The 16,654-nt window shown below is 40.9% G+C and overlaps 1 protein-coding gene across 1 annotated transcript in view; it reads right to left on the bottom strand.

The window, feature by feature from the left end:
- Positions 1-5,464: 5,464 nt before the first annotated feature.
- ADSS1 (adenylosuccinate synthase 1) overlaps positions 5,465-16,654 on the bottom strand; it is a 39,013-nt gene continuing 27,823 nt past the window's right edge. The window contains exons 11-13 of the mRNA XM_026654246.2: positions 14,521-14,618; positions 13,285-13,434; positions 5,465-11,763 (exon numbers count right to left, since the gene is read on the bottom strand). Coding sequence (XP_026510031.1) covers positions 11,711-11,763; positions 13,285-13,434; positions 14,521-14,618 — 301 coding nt within the window. The 3' untranslated portion in view covers positions 5,465-11,710. The remainder of the gene's footprint in view (positions 11,764-13,284; positions 13,435-14,520; positions 14,619-16,654) is intronic.

The following is a 16,654-nucleotide window of genomic DNA, read 5'->3' as shown; positions in this document are numbered from 1 at the left end:
CTCTGGGTCTGGGGGTGTCAGGGGGCCTAGTGGGTAGAGCTAGGTGCCAGGACTCCTGGGTGCTCTGCTGTGTCTGGGGGTGTCAGGGAGCCTAGTGGGTAGAGCTACGTGCCAGGACTCCTGGGTTCTTCTCTGGGTCTGGGGGTGTCAGGGGGCCTAGTGGGTAGAGCTAGGTGCTAGGACTCCTGGATTCTGGTCTGGGGGTGTCAGGGGGCCTAGTGGGTAGAGCTAGGTGCTAAGACTCATGGGTGCTGCTCTGCCCTTTTGGGTGGCCAGGGGCCTAGAAGATAAAGCTGTGGTCCAGGACTTCTAGGCTGGGTTTGAGTAAGTCACTTCCTTTCTGTGCCTCAGTTACCCATCTATAAAATGGGATGAAAAGGAAAACTTTAATGATCCTCAAGTGAATCAATACTATGGAAGCATAACTGCTCACCAACCCTCTGCTCCCTCTCAGGGCATAGAATCCTGTAGACACCCTCCTCCCCCAATCAGGTACAGTAACCTGCTCCCAACTCTGCTGAAAATGTAAACACATTTCTTACTTCTCTACTTTCTAATGATACTCTTTGCTAAGGGCCTAGACCTGCCAGGTGCTGAGTACGTAAAGGGAGTTCATGATAAGATCCTAGGTACATGGAAGGCATTCAGCACGTTGCAGTCTTGACCCTTTGGGTAGCACCTTTCTGAGGATGTCTCTATGCTTTACAAAGGTGGGTAAATATGAGATCAGTGGGAGTGATCATTCCCATCATGCTCCCCATCAGTACTCGGGCCAGGGAAGCTAATGGTCCAACAAAACGGATGAAATTCGGTGATGAATTCTGGTCAAGTGCCACCTGTGGCCTGTTGCATGTATGCTAAGATAGCATATGTAAGGTGAAGGTGTAATAATGCAGTCAAATTCTGCTTGAGATTTGGATTCTTACATCAGATGAAATGAGAAATCAAACAAAAAGTTAAGAGTTATCTTCTGGTAGAGGAGGGTGATTCTAAAACTCTTGATCTATACTTACCTCCGGGTTCGGCGGTAAGCAATCGATCTTCTGTCTAGACGTGATAAATCGATCCTGGAAGTGCTCGCCGTCGACGCTGGTACTCCTGCTCTGCGAGAGGAGTACGCGGAGTTGACGGGGGAGCCTGCCTGCCGCGTGTGGACCCGCGGTAAGTACTTTGTAGTTCGAACTAAGGTACTTCGACTTCAGCTACGTTATTCACGTAGCTGAAGTTGCGTATCTTAGTTCGAACTGGGGGGTTAGTGTGGACCAGCCCTTTGAATAAGAAATAGGGTTGACAGTGAGCAGCATGTGCTACAACTGCACAGCAGGATCTTTCATTTAAGGGCAGAATTTAGGGCATTTTGCCTCGAGGTTGACATATGATATTGTCAAGATGTTCTGTTATGATTATCTTTGCAATATGCTGCCATCACCCCATTCCAGGGCAAACACAGAATTCTTCTGTTGCAACCATTAGATTCTGCCTCAGGTGCTGACATCTCTTCTTTAATTGCTTCACAAGCCTCATCCTTGACAACATCTGCTAGTGATCAGGCATCTTCAATTTGTAGGCTAAAAGGCAAAATAATTCTGTCTCATCTGCCTCCACATGGCTTGGTGTCCTGTAGGGAGAGAGTTGGTTCATCTGCTAGTCCGTTGACTCTTCACCCAATAGAATGATCCAGGAGTACTTTTATTAATCTCACTGCAATATGCCTTGAGGAAGATCCACTGGTGACTTGGAAACAAAAGAGAAGACTGTGATCTGATCTGGCAAAGCTTGCTAGCATCTAACGTTCATGAAAATTAATGGTGACAATTTCCCAGTTAGTTGAGAGTCTGTGTTATGTTATTCTACTTCTGAATGTGAAAAAACAAAACAGACTACCAATAGTAATTGGGAATATGTTAATTTGGTTTATCTTTGAAAACATGTTTGTGAAAGAAAGCTAGGAAGCAAGAAGGAAAATTAGACAATCCTATTTTCAATGTGCTCTTCTTCCAAGAATCATCTAGGCATACTTGTGTGTATTATGAAAAAATGGTTGGCTGAAAACTTTCTAACTCCTAAAACAAAGCAAATTAATTTTTTATTTTTACAGTTTCAGTATCTAATATGCAAATCACATTCAGGCCCATGCCACACAATTTACAGTCCAGCTTTCAAACACCCCTGAATTGTGAGCATGTTTGATTTGGGGTTCTGATTCTGTCTATTATGAAAATAAAGGTCATTTACAACATTTGTGCATAAGTGAGGATTATGAACACCTCAAAATTCAAAGGTGTTCATATCTATGATGTTGGTTCTTGTCCACCTGTAATATAAATAATACATTTATAAATGCTGGCATACCTCAGCTATGCTTTCAACATAAATGCCATCAACCACCCAAAGTATAATGGTATTTCTTGAAGTGTTATTACTTTATAAAATATTTTTGTTCCATTGTTGTTGCAATTGGCTAATAAATTGTAATCCTTGAGGTTATAAGAACTGTTCTAAGCTCATAAATATTGGACTCCCATGAACATTGGGGCCTTTAAAATATTCATCCTCTCTTTCCAGTTTCATCCATCCCAAACTCCACCTCCCCAAAAAAGTTTTTTCTTCATTCAATACTTTCCCCCTTTTATGTGTAATAAATATTCCTTATTTATTCCCCCTCTCACTGGCAGAGGACATCTTTAAAAACTGCTAAAAGCTGGGGGTCAAATTCTTGTATTTAGACCAGTGTAAATCTCAAATTCCTTGAAGAGATCTGATTTGGATTTACAACAGTGTAAATGAAAGCAAAATTTGGCCAATTGTTCGTTTCTTTTACCAGTAAATGTTGGTGTGACTGGGGTCCCAGGGGAGCCAACTGAGGTCACTCAATTAGGGTGAACTGCAAAGAATGGGGCAGACAATCCCCAAAGCTGGTGGATATTCCAGTATCTAGATTTACCAAGCCAGCACAAAACAGCTTCTATAATACCTCACTGGTTACCCAGAAGCCAACAACACAGTTCACTTAAAGTAACCCAGCCTCAGGCCTCCACCCAGATACCCAAGACAAATATGATGAGGATTACTAAAAATCTTATTCATCATATAAAAAAGTTGTACCAATCCCAAAGGATCAGACACATTACCTCCCAGGTTAATGAATATTCCAGATCTTACCCAAATATACGCTTACAGCCAATTCTTATTAACTAAGCTAAAATTTGTTAAAAAAGAAAAGGGAGACAGAATTGGTTAAAAGATCAGTATACATACAGACTGAGTACAATTCTTGAGATTCAGATTCATAGCAGAGATGGTGAGCTGTGTAGTTGCAAAGAGTTCTTTCAAAAATTGTTCATAGGTTATAGTCTGTTTATATTCAGGGTGGTCCAATCAGGACTGGGATCTCAGTCCTTATGGCTTAAGCTTTCCCTGCATGAAGCCTCAAGTAGAATCTGAGATGACAGGATCAGGACCCAAGCCACTTGACCATACAGTCCTAGGTGAACAATAGGCTTTTGATGTAACCTTCTGTTTCCTAAACCTCACCAGTAATTAACTACATGGATTAACATAAGATAGTTTATCCATTAGGCAGTCTATCACAAACTTTAAAGAGACATATAGACAATGACATTATTGCATTCAAGATTCAGCTAAATGTTAATATTCCCGTTTGATCTCTGAATCAATATCTATAGTGACAGACAGGAACTATCTGTTTACATGGGTAATTATTAAACAAGATATAAGTAAACACACACAATTAGTATCACCTCTAATTCTTTAACAATACAGGTTTGCACTTCAAAGTTCTAGCCTATCTAGCAGGGAATGGCCCTAATTACCATTCACATAATTATTCCCCTATTGTTACTCACACCTTCTTGTCAACTGTTTGAAATGGACCATCCTGATTATCACTACAAAAGTTTTTTTTCTCCTGCTGATAATAGCCCACCTTAATTGATTAGTCTCGTTAGAATTGGTATGGCAACACCCATTTTTTCATGTTCTCTGTATATATATATTTTGTTACTGTATTTTTCACTGCGTGCATCTGATGAAGTGGGCTTTAGCCCACAAAAGCTTATGCCCAAATAAATTTGTTAGTCTCTAAGGTGCCACAAGTACTCCTTGTTGTTTATACTTTCTAACATGTCTTTAATGGTTGGCTTTGGGTCATATAGCCTGCATGGTGCTTAACCCTTTCTGCCAATTGTTTCACTTTGTATAAGATTCGTTGCAATTATATAACAGTGGTAGCAATAATGATTTGCATGGTCATATTTTAATTAGACAACATCACAGTTGGTAAACATAAATTTCACTGTATGACACAAACCAACAAGAAAAAATGTCCATCAATAATAATTGAAGTTTACAGATAGGCAAGTAAGAAAAATGCTGCCTGAGAATGTATTAGTTTGATTTAAGGATACTTAGTTTATATATTTTGACATGGGATGTTGACAATTTGTGTTTTAACGTTTACAAGCTTTAATTTTTTGAATCTCAACATCTACTGTCATTAAATAATTACTTTCCTGACCGCCGTATTGTCTGACACCCCTCCATAATTTCCAACAATTGTGAAAATGTAAATGGATACAAATAAAAAAAAAGTTTAAACCCCATAATTTTGCACAACTGTGAACATTTAAATCGATAAAAATTGGAAAATATTTAAAAATAAACATCAATATTATCCATCAACATTAAAAAAAAAAATTGAATTCTCTCAAGCCTCATTATAGCCCGTCAACCTTAACAAGTCAACATGTTTACAAACTCTATGGAAGGTGCTACATATTCAGCAATTATCTGATAGCAAGTGCCAAAACCAAGTTGTATATTATTATTTTATAATGAATATTTGTATTTTTAGCAGCAGAGATCATAGTTCTAACCTTAATAAATAAATATATGCATCAAATAAAGTTTGATAAATGAAGAATAAATGCAGACTTAGGGATATGCTCTTGACTATACTGTTTTATGCCAAGATGCTGCAGTCTGTGACAGCCAGCACTTGCTCTTAAATTAGCATGGCTTGGACAGATTTCATAGTGTGCTACTATTCTATCAACTATGCTAAACCAACAACATTCTTGCTTTCCTCCACTAGTGCTGCAGGGGATTTCCAGTACTGTGGTTTGATACTCCGTTACAGATCTGTCATTGTTTTTTGCAGCTGGATATGTACAGGTCTTACAAAGAGGCCTCTTTATTTATTTTTTCTACCCATTCTACACGTCTCCCTTAAGGGTTTACTATGGACAGTGGTTTCCTTTTGTTTTCGTCCAGATTATTTTAATCTAGCTAGAGAACTAAAAAAGAGAACTATGCAGCAGAGTTCCTTCTAATTTTTCCCACCCAGGTGCAGAATGAATTTTGTTATGTGCACCAATATGGACACATCACCTCCATATTGGTGCACATAACAAAATCCATGTGGTGGGGGTGGGGCCAAGGGTTTTGGAGTGTGGGAGGGGGCTCAGGGCTGGGGCAGAGGGTTGGGGTGTGGGGAGGTTGAGGGCTCCGGCTGGGTCTCACAGAGAGTCTTGTTTTTCCTGTTATTTATTGCTTATAGATGGACTCAAAGGGGTGGTAAGTAAATACTTAATTCAGACTCTCTCAACTTATTTGTAAAAATGAACATATACAGTTACTAATTAATAACATGAGCTGGTATTTTGAATTACCTTGAATTTCCTGTAAATATAGCAGATCAGAAGTAATCTCTGTGGGCCAAATACTGAAGTCCCTACTCACTCTTCTCTCATAGGGTTGGCTCTAATCTTGCTATTCACTTGAGTAATTCCTGAACTCATAAATTGGGCCATAAATTAGGGCCCAGTTGCCTCAGCCTGGAGTAAAACCAATGGGAGGAAGAGCTTTCTCCCTGATTATTCTGTGTGTGTGTGGGGGGGGGGGGAGAGTCCAGTCTTTTCAGCCCATTTAATAGGCTGCAGTACCAATCTGCAAATCCTGAAATCCCTCAAGATACAATGGTGGCCAGGGTTTTTTCTGCAGAGTTTGATGAAGTGGGTTATAGCCCACGAAAGCTTATGTCCAAATAAATGTTAGTCTCTAAGGTGCCACAAGAACTCCTCGGTTTTTTTGCTGAGTGTCTTTGGCACCATGTTTTTTGGCCATTTAGCTTTACTGGAGCCATGTAGCCAGAGCCAGCACTTCTGCATCTGATGACTGCCTGGGGAACTCTTTTAATGGGGTGCCTACACCATAGAGGAGGAACTTTTAGAAAAATAACACAGTTGGGAGCTGTCTTTTCTTTCTGCCCTGATTCCTACAGGGTCCACTGGGAGGGCGAGGGACAGATGATACACCAGCCCACCCACGGTGTAGATTCCCAGATGCACAGAGTGCTCTCTGAAAGACTGGGGGGGGGGAATAGAGGGGATGGAGGTTGGTATGGAGAGTGGGTGAGAACCCCCCACACACACACACACTCGCTCAGGGGAGGGGTGTGATCCAGGCATACAGGGCCACATGTGTGTGGATCAGGCCCTCTGTAAGGAGTAAGTAGGACCTGTGAGATTTGGCTCCATAAACAGTCATTATTGTTAGAAAATGGTTAGGACCAGGAATGCCCTTTATTTAGTATGTTTCTACAAAGTAAAAACGGTTACCCAGTTTCCACAATATTTCTCATCATGCCCCCCTCCTTCTTTCCGAGTCTGAACCAGGAGAGGAATGGAGCATTCTCCACTGCCCAGCTGGACTGATTACAAAGCAGAATTTTTCTCACGGAGGGGCTCCTGGCTGGTAGCTTCAGCAGACAGCCCAGTCTCCATTCTGCCTCTGGCAGCTCCAGACACACCAGTGCCTTATGGATTGGGCCCTGTGTAAACCACAATTTCATAGAGGGCACAGAAATCATGAAAATGCCCCCAAACTGAACATTAGTCAATTCCAAGGATGGAATGAATTCTACAAGTTAACATTAGTCAATTTCCAGGATGGAATACATTTTAGTTGTAAAATTGATTAAATTAACTTGTAAAATTCATTTCATCCTTTGAACTGACTAATGTTAAGTTGTAAAATTCATTCTGTACAAACTCAGTGAAATTCAATACTTTGCCATTTGCATTGTCATTAATTTTCTAAAAAAAAAAAAATAAAAAATTGATTTACACAAGTCCCTACTTATGGGGTGTGATGAAACTGCTTTAGAGGCCACAGTTACCAGTCAATGCTCATTCCACTCAGGGTGTCTTCATGTGAATGGCAGAAAGCGAGTCAACCTTTGTAGGCAAGATCTATCAACTGGCAACACAGAAGTCTCCCCAGTCCCTTGTCAGACATTACCTTCAGTAGATGTGCTGACCTGGTCTCTCGCTCATTGGATATGAACACTGAAGTAAAAGGCCTGTTGTTCCAGATTGGTTTCAGGAGATAATGAGAAATGGAATTTTCCTGCCTGTAAAACAGGATCCCGAAAGTCCCTACCCCCACCAATCTGAAGGCCTGCCATATTGTAGGGGGTGGCCTTAGTTATATTAGGTGAGATCATTTTTTCCTTCCTTTCCCCAATGGTGTGTTATGGATGGATTTGTAATGATAAAGAACTGTAGGGTGTTAATTGTTCAAGTTTCTTTAAGCAATTTATCATGGAAAGAATTCACTGGAGTCAGTCACGAGATGTTCAAAGGGAAAAGTTCTGCTTCATGAGTGAAGTACATGTTTCTGTCAGTTAAGTAGGAATTGTTAGCCAGGACTCCAGATTGGTGGAGATAGTGGTAAAATCCCCAAACCTGGTTTATAAGTAGGAAAATCACCCTATCCATTCCTAAGAATATACGAATGAAATGCCAATAGTAAATATCTGCTACTCATAGCTAGAAAGAAAATATCCACTTCTCACACAAAGCTTCTTGATAATTATTTTAAAAGCATTAGGAAACACTTGACTATGTTTCTGGATTTGAAAGTAGTGAATTTTGTCCCCAAACTCTCAGAAATATTTGTTTTAAAATGAATTTAAATGTGTCTTTGAGGGTAAAATAATGAGATGAGATTTCAAAGTTTTCCTGCAAAATCTACATGGGTGCGTGGGAGTGTGTATGTACATTTTGCACATTACTTTGAAAACTCTTCATTTTATTTATTTCAATTTATAAAATGCAGCTGGCCAGTGCTGTAAGAGCATATACGGGTCAGTTAAAAAATACAGGGAAACCACCCAAAAAAAACTAGCATATGTTAGGAAGTGTACACCTGATTATGAAGGCCACGTGATGGCAAGTCTGACAAAAACCTGTCAAATACATATTTTACCTGAATGGTTTAGTAACTTTTTTTACTGTAATCCATTACAATATAAGATACCATATTAGTAGACATTTCCCCTTATTCTTCCATCAATACATCTAACAACATGATACATGAACAAATTTTAAAAATTATTACATTCAACTTGTGAACAAAGAAAAATTAAATTAGCCACAGTGATTATTATTACAATGAAATTCCAAGCAAAGGTTCCAATCTAAACTAGTCTGCCATAGGAAACAGTCAAGATAAATGTATGGTTTACATCAAACATGTTCCTTTTAAAAGTTTGTGTCATCACAGCCTGTAAAGAACTTCTAAAAATAAAGGCCTGAACCTGTTCACACTGAACACAGTGGCAAAATTCCCAGAATTCAGTAGGGGAAGAAATCTGATTTAAAAAAAACCTATGCAATTAAATTAAATGCAAGAGATGACAGTGTCACAGGATAATGGTCTGCTGATGTGGTGCAAATCAAGGGTCTCAGTGGGCTTGGATGAGGCCCTAAAGCAAAGGCAAAATGGAACGGCAGTTCTTGGAAGATAAAGATCTAGGTCAAGCAAGAGACATTGATCCTGTGACAATTAATTCATAACAACTTCATTTTTAATGTACCAAAATGATTTATTTAGGGTTGATCATTTAATCTGATGGTTGTTGGTACACTGTGAGTAACTGTTACTCACTGTGGACCTAATCCTATAAAACTGAATAAAGCCCAAATAAAATGGCTATGTGCTAATGAAAATGTGCTGAGGACAGTGGGCTGAGGGAAGGACTCAATCTGAACCGTCTAATGGATGACTGACATGAGATTGAGCCCATTGGAAATGAAACTTGAAGTGCATTGCCGAGAGTGCTTGTGCTTAAGATACCTCATAAAATGAGCTACATTTTACAGTGCTAATAAAATAATAATAATAATAATAATAATAATACTTAGCACTTACAGAGCACCTGTCAAACGTGCTTTACAAACATTACATAAGGTCTAAATCCTACAGTCCTTACACTGGCAGAATTCCCATTGACTATCAATGGGGGGTTTGCCTAATAAAAGAGAAGAGTAAGTACAACAGGATTTGGCCCACATTAATTAATCCTCATAAAACCTATATGAGGTAGGTAAATAAGTATTATTATCTGCCATTTTACAGATGGCAAAACTGAGGCACACAGGTTAAATGACTTTCCCTAGGCCACAGAAGAAGTCAGGGTTAGGACTCAGGAGTTCTTGTGCTTAAATCACTGGACATAAAGGACTAGACTGTGGCATAAAGCCATAGGAGCCAGGTTATGTGGACTCATGGGGAAAGCGGGCCCATCCCCAGCGGTGGTTACCTGCCTGACTGGACCAAATCTGACTGGCACTGAGATCTGGTGCAGATGGTCACGATGACACTCAAATTTGGCCCAGCTGCCCCTCTGCCAGGCCTTACCAAGTATAGGGGTCTCTGCTCCTTATACCCCCACTGAAGGCTTAACCCTCTGACTCCTGGCCCCCTACACAACTTTTACAAACCCAGCACCAATCCACGAAACCACAGGCTGTGCTGGATGGGGGTGTGAAGAGACTGCACTGCAGCCAGAGGAGGGTGAAGAGGGACTGTACTACAAGCCTCAATGCATCTTTATACGATAATATAAACTGCTTTACTACCTTGTCATTATATAAGCCATGGCTGCTCATATGTCATGTTTACTTTAAAAAATACAACAGACCTTAATTGTTAAAAGATATCTAGATAATTGTTAGAGATGGGACAACATAGGGGAGTGCACATGAGGTAACTGGATCTGGAGGTGTTTGGAGGTTCATGGACAGGTCTTATTTTTCCCCATTCTGCACCTAAAGGTACCACCATTTTGGATGCCATCACTCCTGGAAGTACTGTCTCAAAAAGGGGCATTTTCACAAAGGAAATCATGGCATTAATGCACTGGGAACCAGCAGAGGCGGTGATGCCATTCCTAGATGTGCGCCAAGGCATCTGGGAATGTCATAAAAATATTGGGCTATATTCTCCCCACCTGTGGAAAAACTCACAGAAAAGTCAATGTGCTCTGAAAATTCCACAACTTTTGGAATAACTCAGTTTCTGCAGCATTCTCCTCTCTAAAAGAGGGGCTTGGGCCACGCAGAGAGCACGGCCTTCTAACCATGCAGAACCAGAGGATCAATGAGGAAATCCAGATCCATCCCTGGAAATTTTGGAACCTCTGTTCTGTACCTCCTTTGCCCAAACAGCTCAGCCCTGTCAGGAGCTGTGCTGTCATATGCTCCCTCCTTTAGGTATCACCCCTACAGTTTGGTAAGGGGTCAAAAGCTGGGAAAGGGAGTTAAGGCTGCAACTAGCAGCATTAAATCATGCATAGATTTATGCTTGGAAATGCACCAGATTTGGAGGACGGCATGCCACCAGACAGCTGGTGCTCTCCAGTGCCTCACCACCTATGCCCAACAAAATCCAGGTTGCTCCAGACCTACAGTGTTTGCATGGAGACACATCTCAGATTCAGGGAGAAGGTGTATAATGCTGCACTGGCTCTACTCCCTCCCTCCCCCACACGCCATTTCTGTGCCTTTGGGACCCTTTATACCCTTCACCACTCCTCTGATTTCCTTTATTTTGAGGGGAGGAAAGCTCCTCTGCCCGTCTCCATGTGGGGTGCCTGTTGGTAAACAGAAGATTTGAAGGAAATACATAGGCAGCTCAGCTATCTCCAGTTTGGCTCATCCCCAAAAGTTACCTCAGTTACTGGCTTGCGTCACTGTGTGATACAATCACTGTAGCTTCTCTCCCATTTATTTAATAGGTTGTAAAAAAAATCTCAGGCTTCAAGCTAATCGCATTTGCCTTGCTTTGTGTAATCAAAAATGCCTACCTAATTTTATTGTGTTTTAGGGATTGAGGATCTACATAACCAGGCCAATTTTAAATGCAATATATATGTCCTATTGCTGACAACCCATAGAAACAGGAATTATAACTTTTCCCTTTGAAGAATAACTTCAGCTTTTCCAGTTGTTCAGTAACGACTGGAAAATGTTCAGTATCGTCATCAGCCCAAAGAAATAACTTCATATGGACATAAAACACTTATGAATAGCGACATGGGTCAAGTCAGAGAAGAAAAAAGAAAAACACTTGTTTTTTCATTCCTGTTCTTATTCAGTTACTGAATTCTTTATGCTTTGTGCATATGTGTGTGAGAAAAAGATGGTGGCTACCAAACATATTTTTATCACTGATAATTTGCATTTACTGATAAATGAAAATATTAAAGTATACAATATATATTTCTTTCTAATCATTTCCTAGAAGAACATTTTGGTTTGAAACAGCATCTCCATTTTAACTTGGGAGTAGTAAGGAACAGATGAACATTAAATCGTGCTTCTCATCACTGAAGTTCTTTGTTTGTTTAAAATAGCTGGATCACTGACTCTCTTGATTTTCCAACACCAACCCATTTTACTGGCGAGGGAGAGAAGGGGGAGAGAAACAACTATTAGAATACTGACTGGAAGTAAACAGTATAATTAATTAATTTTAATAATTTTCATTTTTTAATATGAAGTTTTAGTACAAAATCACCAACAAACTCCAAACCTGAAACAAAGCGCTGAAAAAGTGTCTCTGTTAAATAGTTTCTCCTGCTGTATCACTAACACACAGTATACTGGAGCACTGAAAGCATGGAGTAATTATGCCATAAACACAAAGCATTGCAGTTTGAAGGCCTAACAGAAGGGTGAGGCAAGTCAGTTGCATGTTCAGCTGTCATTATCATGGTTGATGGGGTGTCTAGCTAAACCCATGCAATCTACAGCAAGAATTCTGTCAGACTTTATAGTCTTCTTGATGTGGACATGAAAATCATGAGACACAAACACCATAGCATGGTTAAATCTGGAGGTTGTCACTTTATTTTAAAATGATTACACAGATGGGGTAATCATTCCAACTATCTGTTAGGGTTCACCCAGTGAAGCTCTCCACTGGCACCAATGTCCCTGGGTACTACAAATGTGAGGGTCGGTGTGAAGGCCATGCCCTCTCTACACTCTAAAGGCTGCCAAGGGACCCTGACTGGAAGTTAGCGCCCCAAGCACACTCCCCTCCTCCACGTCAGAGGTAGAAGTTATAAGATGAGGGGAAGCCACATCTGCATGAGACATGGAGACATATCTGTTCACCATGCATTGCTGCTCCCAGGACCATGTCCAGACAGCCCACTGAGTTACAGGGACCTCCATGAAACACCTTCTAACCTACCCCTCAACTGCACTGTAATCTGCCAAAGTTGTGACAAGTAATCGACACTCCCCAAATCCAACCTGCTGGGTGCTGGCTGGAAGGTGAAAACCCATATGGTAATTTGCCACTTTTGACATATGGGGGAAAAACCCTTTCAGACCCCAAAACTGGGGATCAGTCTAGTCCTGGAGTCAAAGGAGATCCATCAACTATATCAAGGGAGGGAATGGTGGGGCTGAAACAGGTAGCCCAAGATAGCTACTTGGCTAGGCAGGAGATGGTAGCAAACTGCCTCCCCCTCCAGCTCCTGCAGGCAGGAGCCAATCCCATGGTCCCATTACCACCCCCACCACCATTAGCAGCAGCAGTGGGTGGGACAAACTCCAATACCTGACTCAGTATGTGATACCCTTCCCCCCTCACACACACACCCTGAAGCACAAAGAAGGGGGTTGGAGGAAAGGGAAAGAGAAAAGCAACCTCCCCCCACCCACACACACACATAAGCTGAAGACAAGTGCGAGGAAGGGGGAAGCAGAGAGAGAGAGAGAGAGAGAGAACACACAGCATGCTGCCCTAGCTGCTCCTGGTTGAGATCTCCCACTTGCCCCGCACTCTGGTCTCTCCACTGCTTCAGGCCCCATCAAAGCCCTATACTGGCTAGCAGCTTGAGTATTCATTCACAGCCTCATGTACATGCCGTGGCCTCTCCATGAGCACAGGTGAAGAGACATTTACCTGGCACTCCAACATGGTTTTCCACACATCGAATATAATTCTGTGCCTTGGGTGGGAGATCCTCCCATTTCCTCGCCCCAGTCGTGTCAGTCTTCCACCCAGGCATTGTTTCATACTCTACTTCCACCTTCTGCAGTATCTCCTGATTAGCTGCGAAAGCACAGTTAGCAACAAGTAAGACTACAATAGCTTCACTTTAAAAGATATCTATAAATCTTGAGCAGGAAAATTTTAACAAAATGTTTAAAAAATGAAAAAAAATGACTTATGAAAAAGAAACATTTCTAATGTTGAGCCATCAGTTCACTCTATTTACTAGTACTGTTGTTGACTATATATCCAAAGATAAACAGAGAGCACATCTACACTACAAACTTAAGTCGACCCACGTTAGATCGACTTACAGCCACAATAGTCATTACTGCGGTGGCTGATGTCCACACTACCCTCCTTCTGTCGGTGGTGCGCGTCCTCACCAGGAGTGCTTCCACCGACTAAAGAGGGGCAGTGGGGGGGGGGCTGAGAGCCAAGGCACGCAGCTCTGCGCAGCTCCCCACCAACAGCTTCCTGGGCTTCTCGCCTCCCGGCTCTCAGCCGGGAGCAGCGCCCAGGGCTTATCGCCTCCAGCAGGGATATCAACACCCAGAGTCAGGTCGGCTGCTGTGCTCCCAGCGGGGAGCTGGGACCAGTGTGGGGACCAGTAAGAGTCCTAACATCTGAAATCCCATGTCATTTTAAACAAAAGTCAAAGAAGTTTTAACATGTATTGAAATGGGAGGTATATTTTTATTAACTAAAATGTCAACTGCTGCTAATTATAGTGGCACTCTGCAAAAAGAGCAAAGCTGTTTGTGTCCAGGTCTCAGCTTTTACAACATAACAATACTCCCTTTACTTTTCCTTTGCAAAGCATGATTTCATTGACATACTCCTGAGATTGCAGCCCTCATTCATCAAAGATTAAAATGTAACAAACAAACAAACACCCCATATCAGTGTATATACACAGCCTGATTCTCCATTGTCCTATACTTTGGGGTCATTTACACTTGTACAAAGTGACTGTAAAACTCTACTATTCTGATTCGGTGGGAGCGTTTTACGCCACTTTGCTTTGGTGTAAATTCTTACAAAGTGCTGGGCAACAGAGAATCAGGTCTGGCTTTTACGTACAAAATACTTATCAGAAAAGAGAGAGAAAAAGTGATCACCAAGACTTTTTTTTTAAAAACATACCTGGAAAATATGGAATTCTTTTTCCAGCCAGTTTGTAAGCAACACTGATTTTAATCTCATCAAGGACATCCAGAATATCCAGTTTTGTTAATGCCAGACTGTCCAGAAAAACATTGGATAAAGTTACACATAAGTTGAATCCTTCTATCATCGTCTTCTTTAATCCCCTCCACCTGCTTTTTCTACTCTTGTACTCATAGACCAAGCTCAGGCAACCCAGTATAAAGGAAAATTCAGACATATTTAGATTATGAACTTTGTTAAAATTACAGCACTTCACTTCTACACATTTGCCTGCTCATATAGGTGAACTACAGTGTGTTCAATCACATCCTTTAAAATGTAATTATCACAGAAAAGTGATTATGTGAAATGCCACTTTTAATTATCAGGCCTGATCACTGTATTTAGATGCACATCTTCTTACCTTAGTGGTACTACTGTTTACTCACGTTATTCTTGGAGAACTAACAAGGCTAAGAGAGAAAGAGCTGAGTTCTATTTTTCCTTCTGCATCAACAGAATTGTTTAATAAGTTCCAGTTACAGGGCCAAGCACTTACCCCTGTGTAAACCCACTGACGGCATAATTTGGCCTACAGAACCTTTATTCCTGATGATGATATGCAGTCAGGAAAGATCCCAGCTTGACTTTCAGATCCCTAGGTGAGTTAGTTTATTTAAGTAACAGCCTGGCTATCTTTTACAAAACACATTTCATGTAGAAATCATAAAGGGATAAATAGTGGAATCTTAAGATGCCGTTTTTTGCAGAGTCACTTTTCAAAGTAGAACTGCATTTGAAAATAGTAGCCAAATATCTCTAAAAACAACATGCCTGATCCTCAGCGGGTATCTATCAGTGTAGTGCCACTGATATTTGCATCAATCATCTAAGGATCTAGCCAGACATATGCATGTTTTCAATGTTAGACTGGCTTTGGGTGGATGAAGGAGTTATTAAAAATTTGGAAAGAGACGCACAGGGCTGCTGTTCTTTGCCTCATTCATGGCATATACCAGTAGTTCCAACTTCTCAGCCAGGAATACACAGCAGTCTTCCGGGGGGTATATCAACTCATCTAGATATCTGCATAGTTTTACAACAGGCTATGTAAAAAGCACTAGTGCAGGAAGTACAAATTAAAATGTCACACAATGACTTGTTTATACTGCTCTATATTATGAAATACAAGTATAATATTTATATTCCAATTGAGTTATTTTATAATTATATGGTAAAAAGGAGAAAGTAAGTAATTTTTCAGTAACAGTGTGCTGTAACACTAACGTATTTTTATGTCTGATTTTGTAAGCAAGTAGTTTTTAAATGAGGTGAAACTTGGGGTATGCAAGACAAATCAGATTCTTGAAAAGGGTACAGCTGTCTGGATAGGTTAAGAGCCACTGGCATATACCTCCCATTGTTGCTTAGGTGTCAAGGGCCCAAATCATCAAAAGTATTTAGGCTCCTTGCTTCCACTGAAATCACTGGAAATTAGAAGTCTAAGTTCCTTTGTGGATCTGGGCCAAAGTCCCCAGGATTAACAGTTTTGTTGATGGGGAAAACAGTAATTACATGTAACTGAAAAGGAAACAGAATATAGCTCTTTAATGTCACTTCCACAAAGAATGGAGATGCACAGGTGAAAACAACATAGGGCCTTGGGTAAACACTAATTTTACAAAACGTTCAGATGAGTTACTGCGGAAAGATTGTTTCATATCTGTTTCCTGACTGATAAAAAAAAAAATCTATATTTTCACACCCTTAGAGACATAGTAAAACTGACGTAAGCCCCGGTATAGGCACCACTAGGTCAAAAGAAGAATTCTTCTATTGACATAGCTACTGCCTCTTGGGGGGAGGGGGTGGGATTTACTACAGCAATGGAAGAATGACTTTTGTAACTGTAACAAGTGTCTACACTACAGCAGCATAGCTGTAGCTGTCTGGGATGGTATGAGTGGGTTGTTAAGGCAGCGGTTCCCAAACTGGTCGTGACCCCAAATGGGGTTGCATCATCAGCAGATTGGGTTGTGGTGATTCCTAGTGTATGGAGGATGCCATGTTGCTCTTCAAAATGGCATCATCCATGCTGTCTGGGGTCTCAGCAGGAAATACTTCATTAAAA

The sequence above is a fragment of the Terrapene carolina genome, unplaced genomic scaffold (genome assembly GCF_002925995.2).
Source record: "Terrapene carolina triunguis isolate 2854851 unplaced genomic scaffold, T_m_triunguis-2.0 Scaffold189, whole genome shotgun sequence".
NCBI classification, from domain to species: Eukaryota; Metazoa; Chordata; order Testudines; family Emydidae; genus Terrapene; species Terrapene triunguis.
The sequence above is the reverse complement of the archived record's forward strand: the minus strand, read 5'-3'. Positions and strand labels throughout refer to the sequence as shown.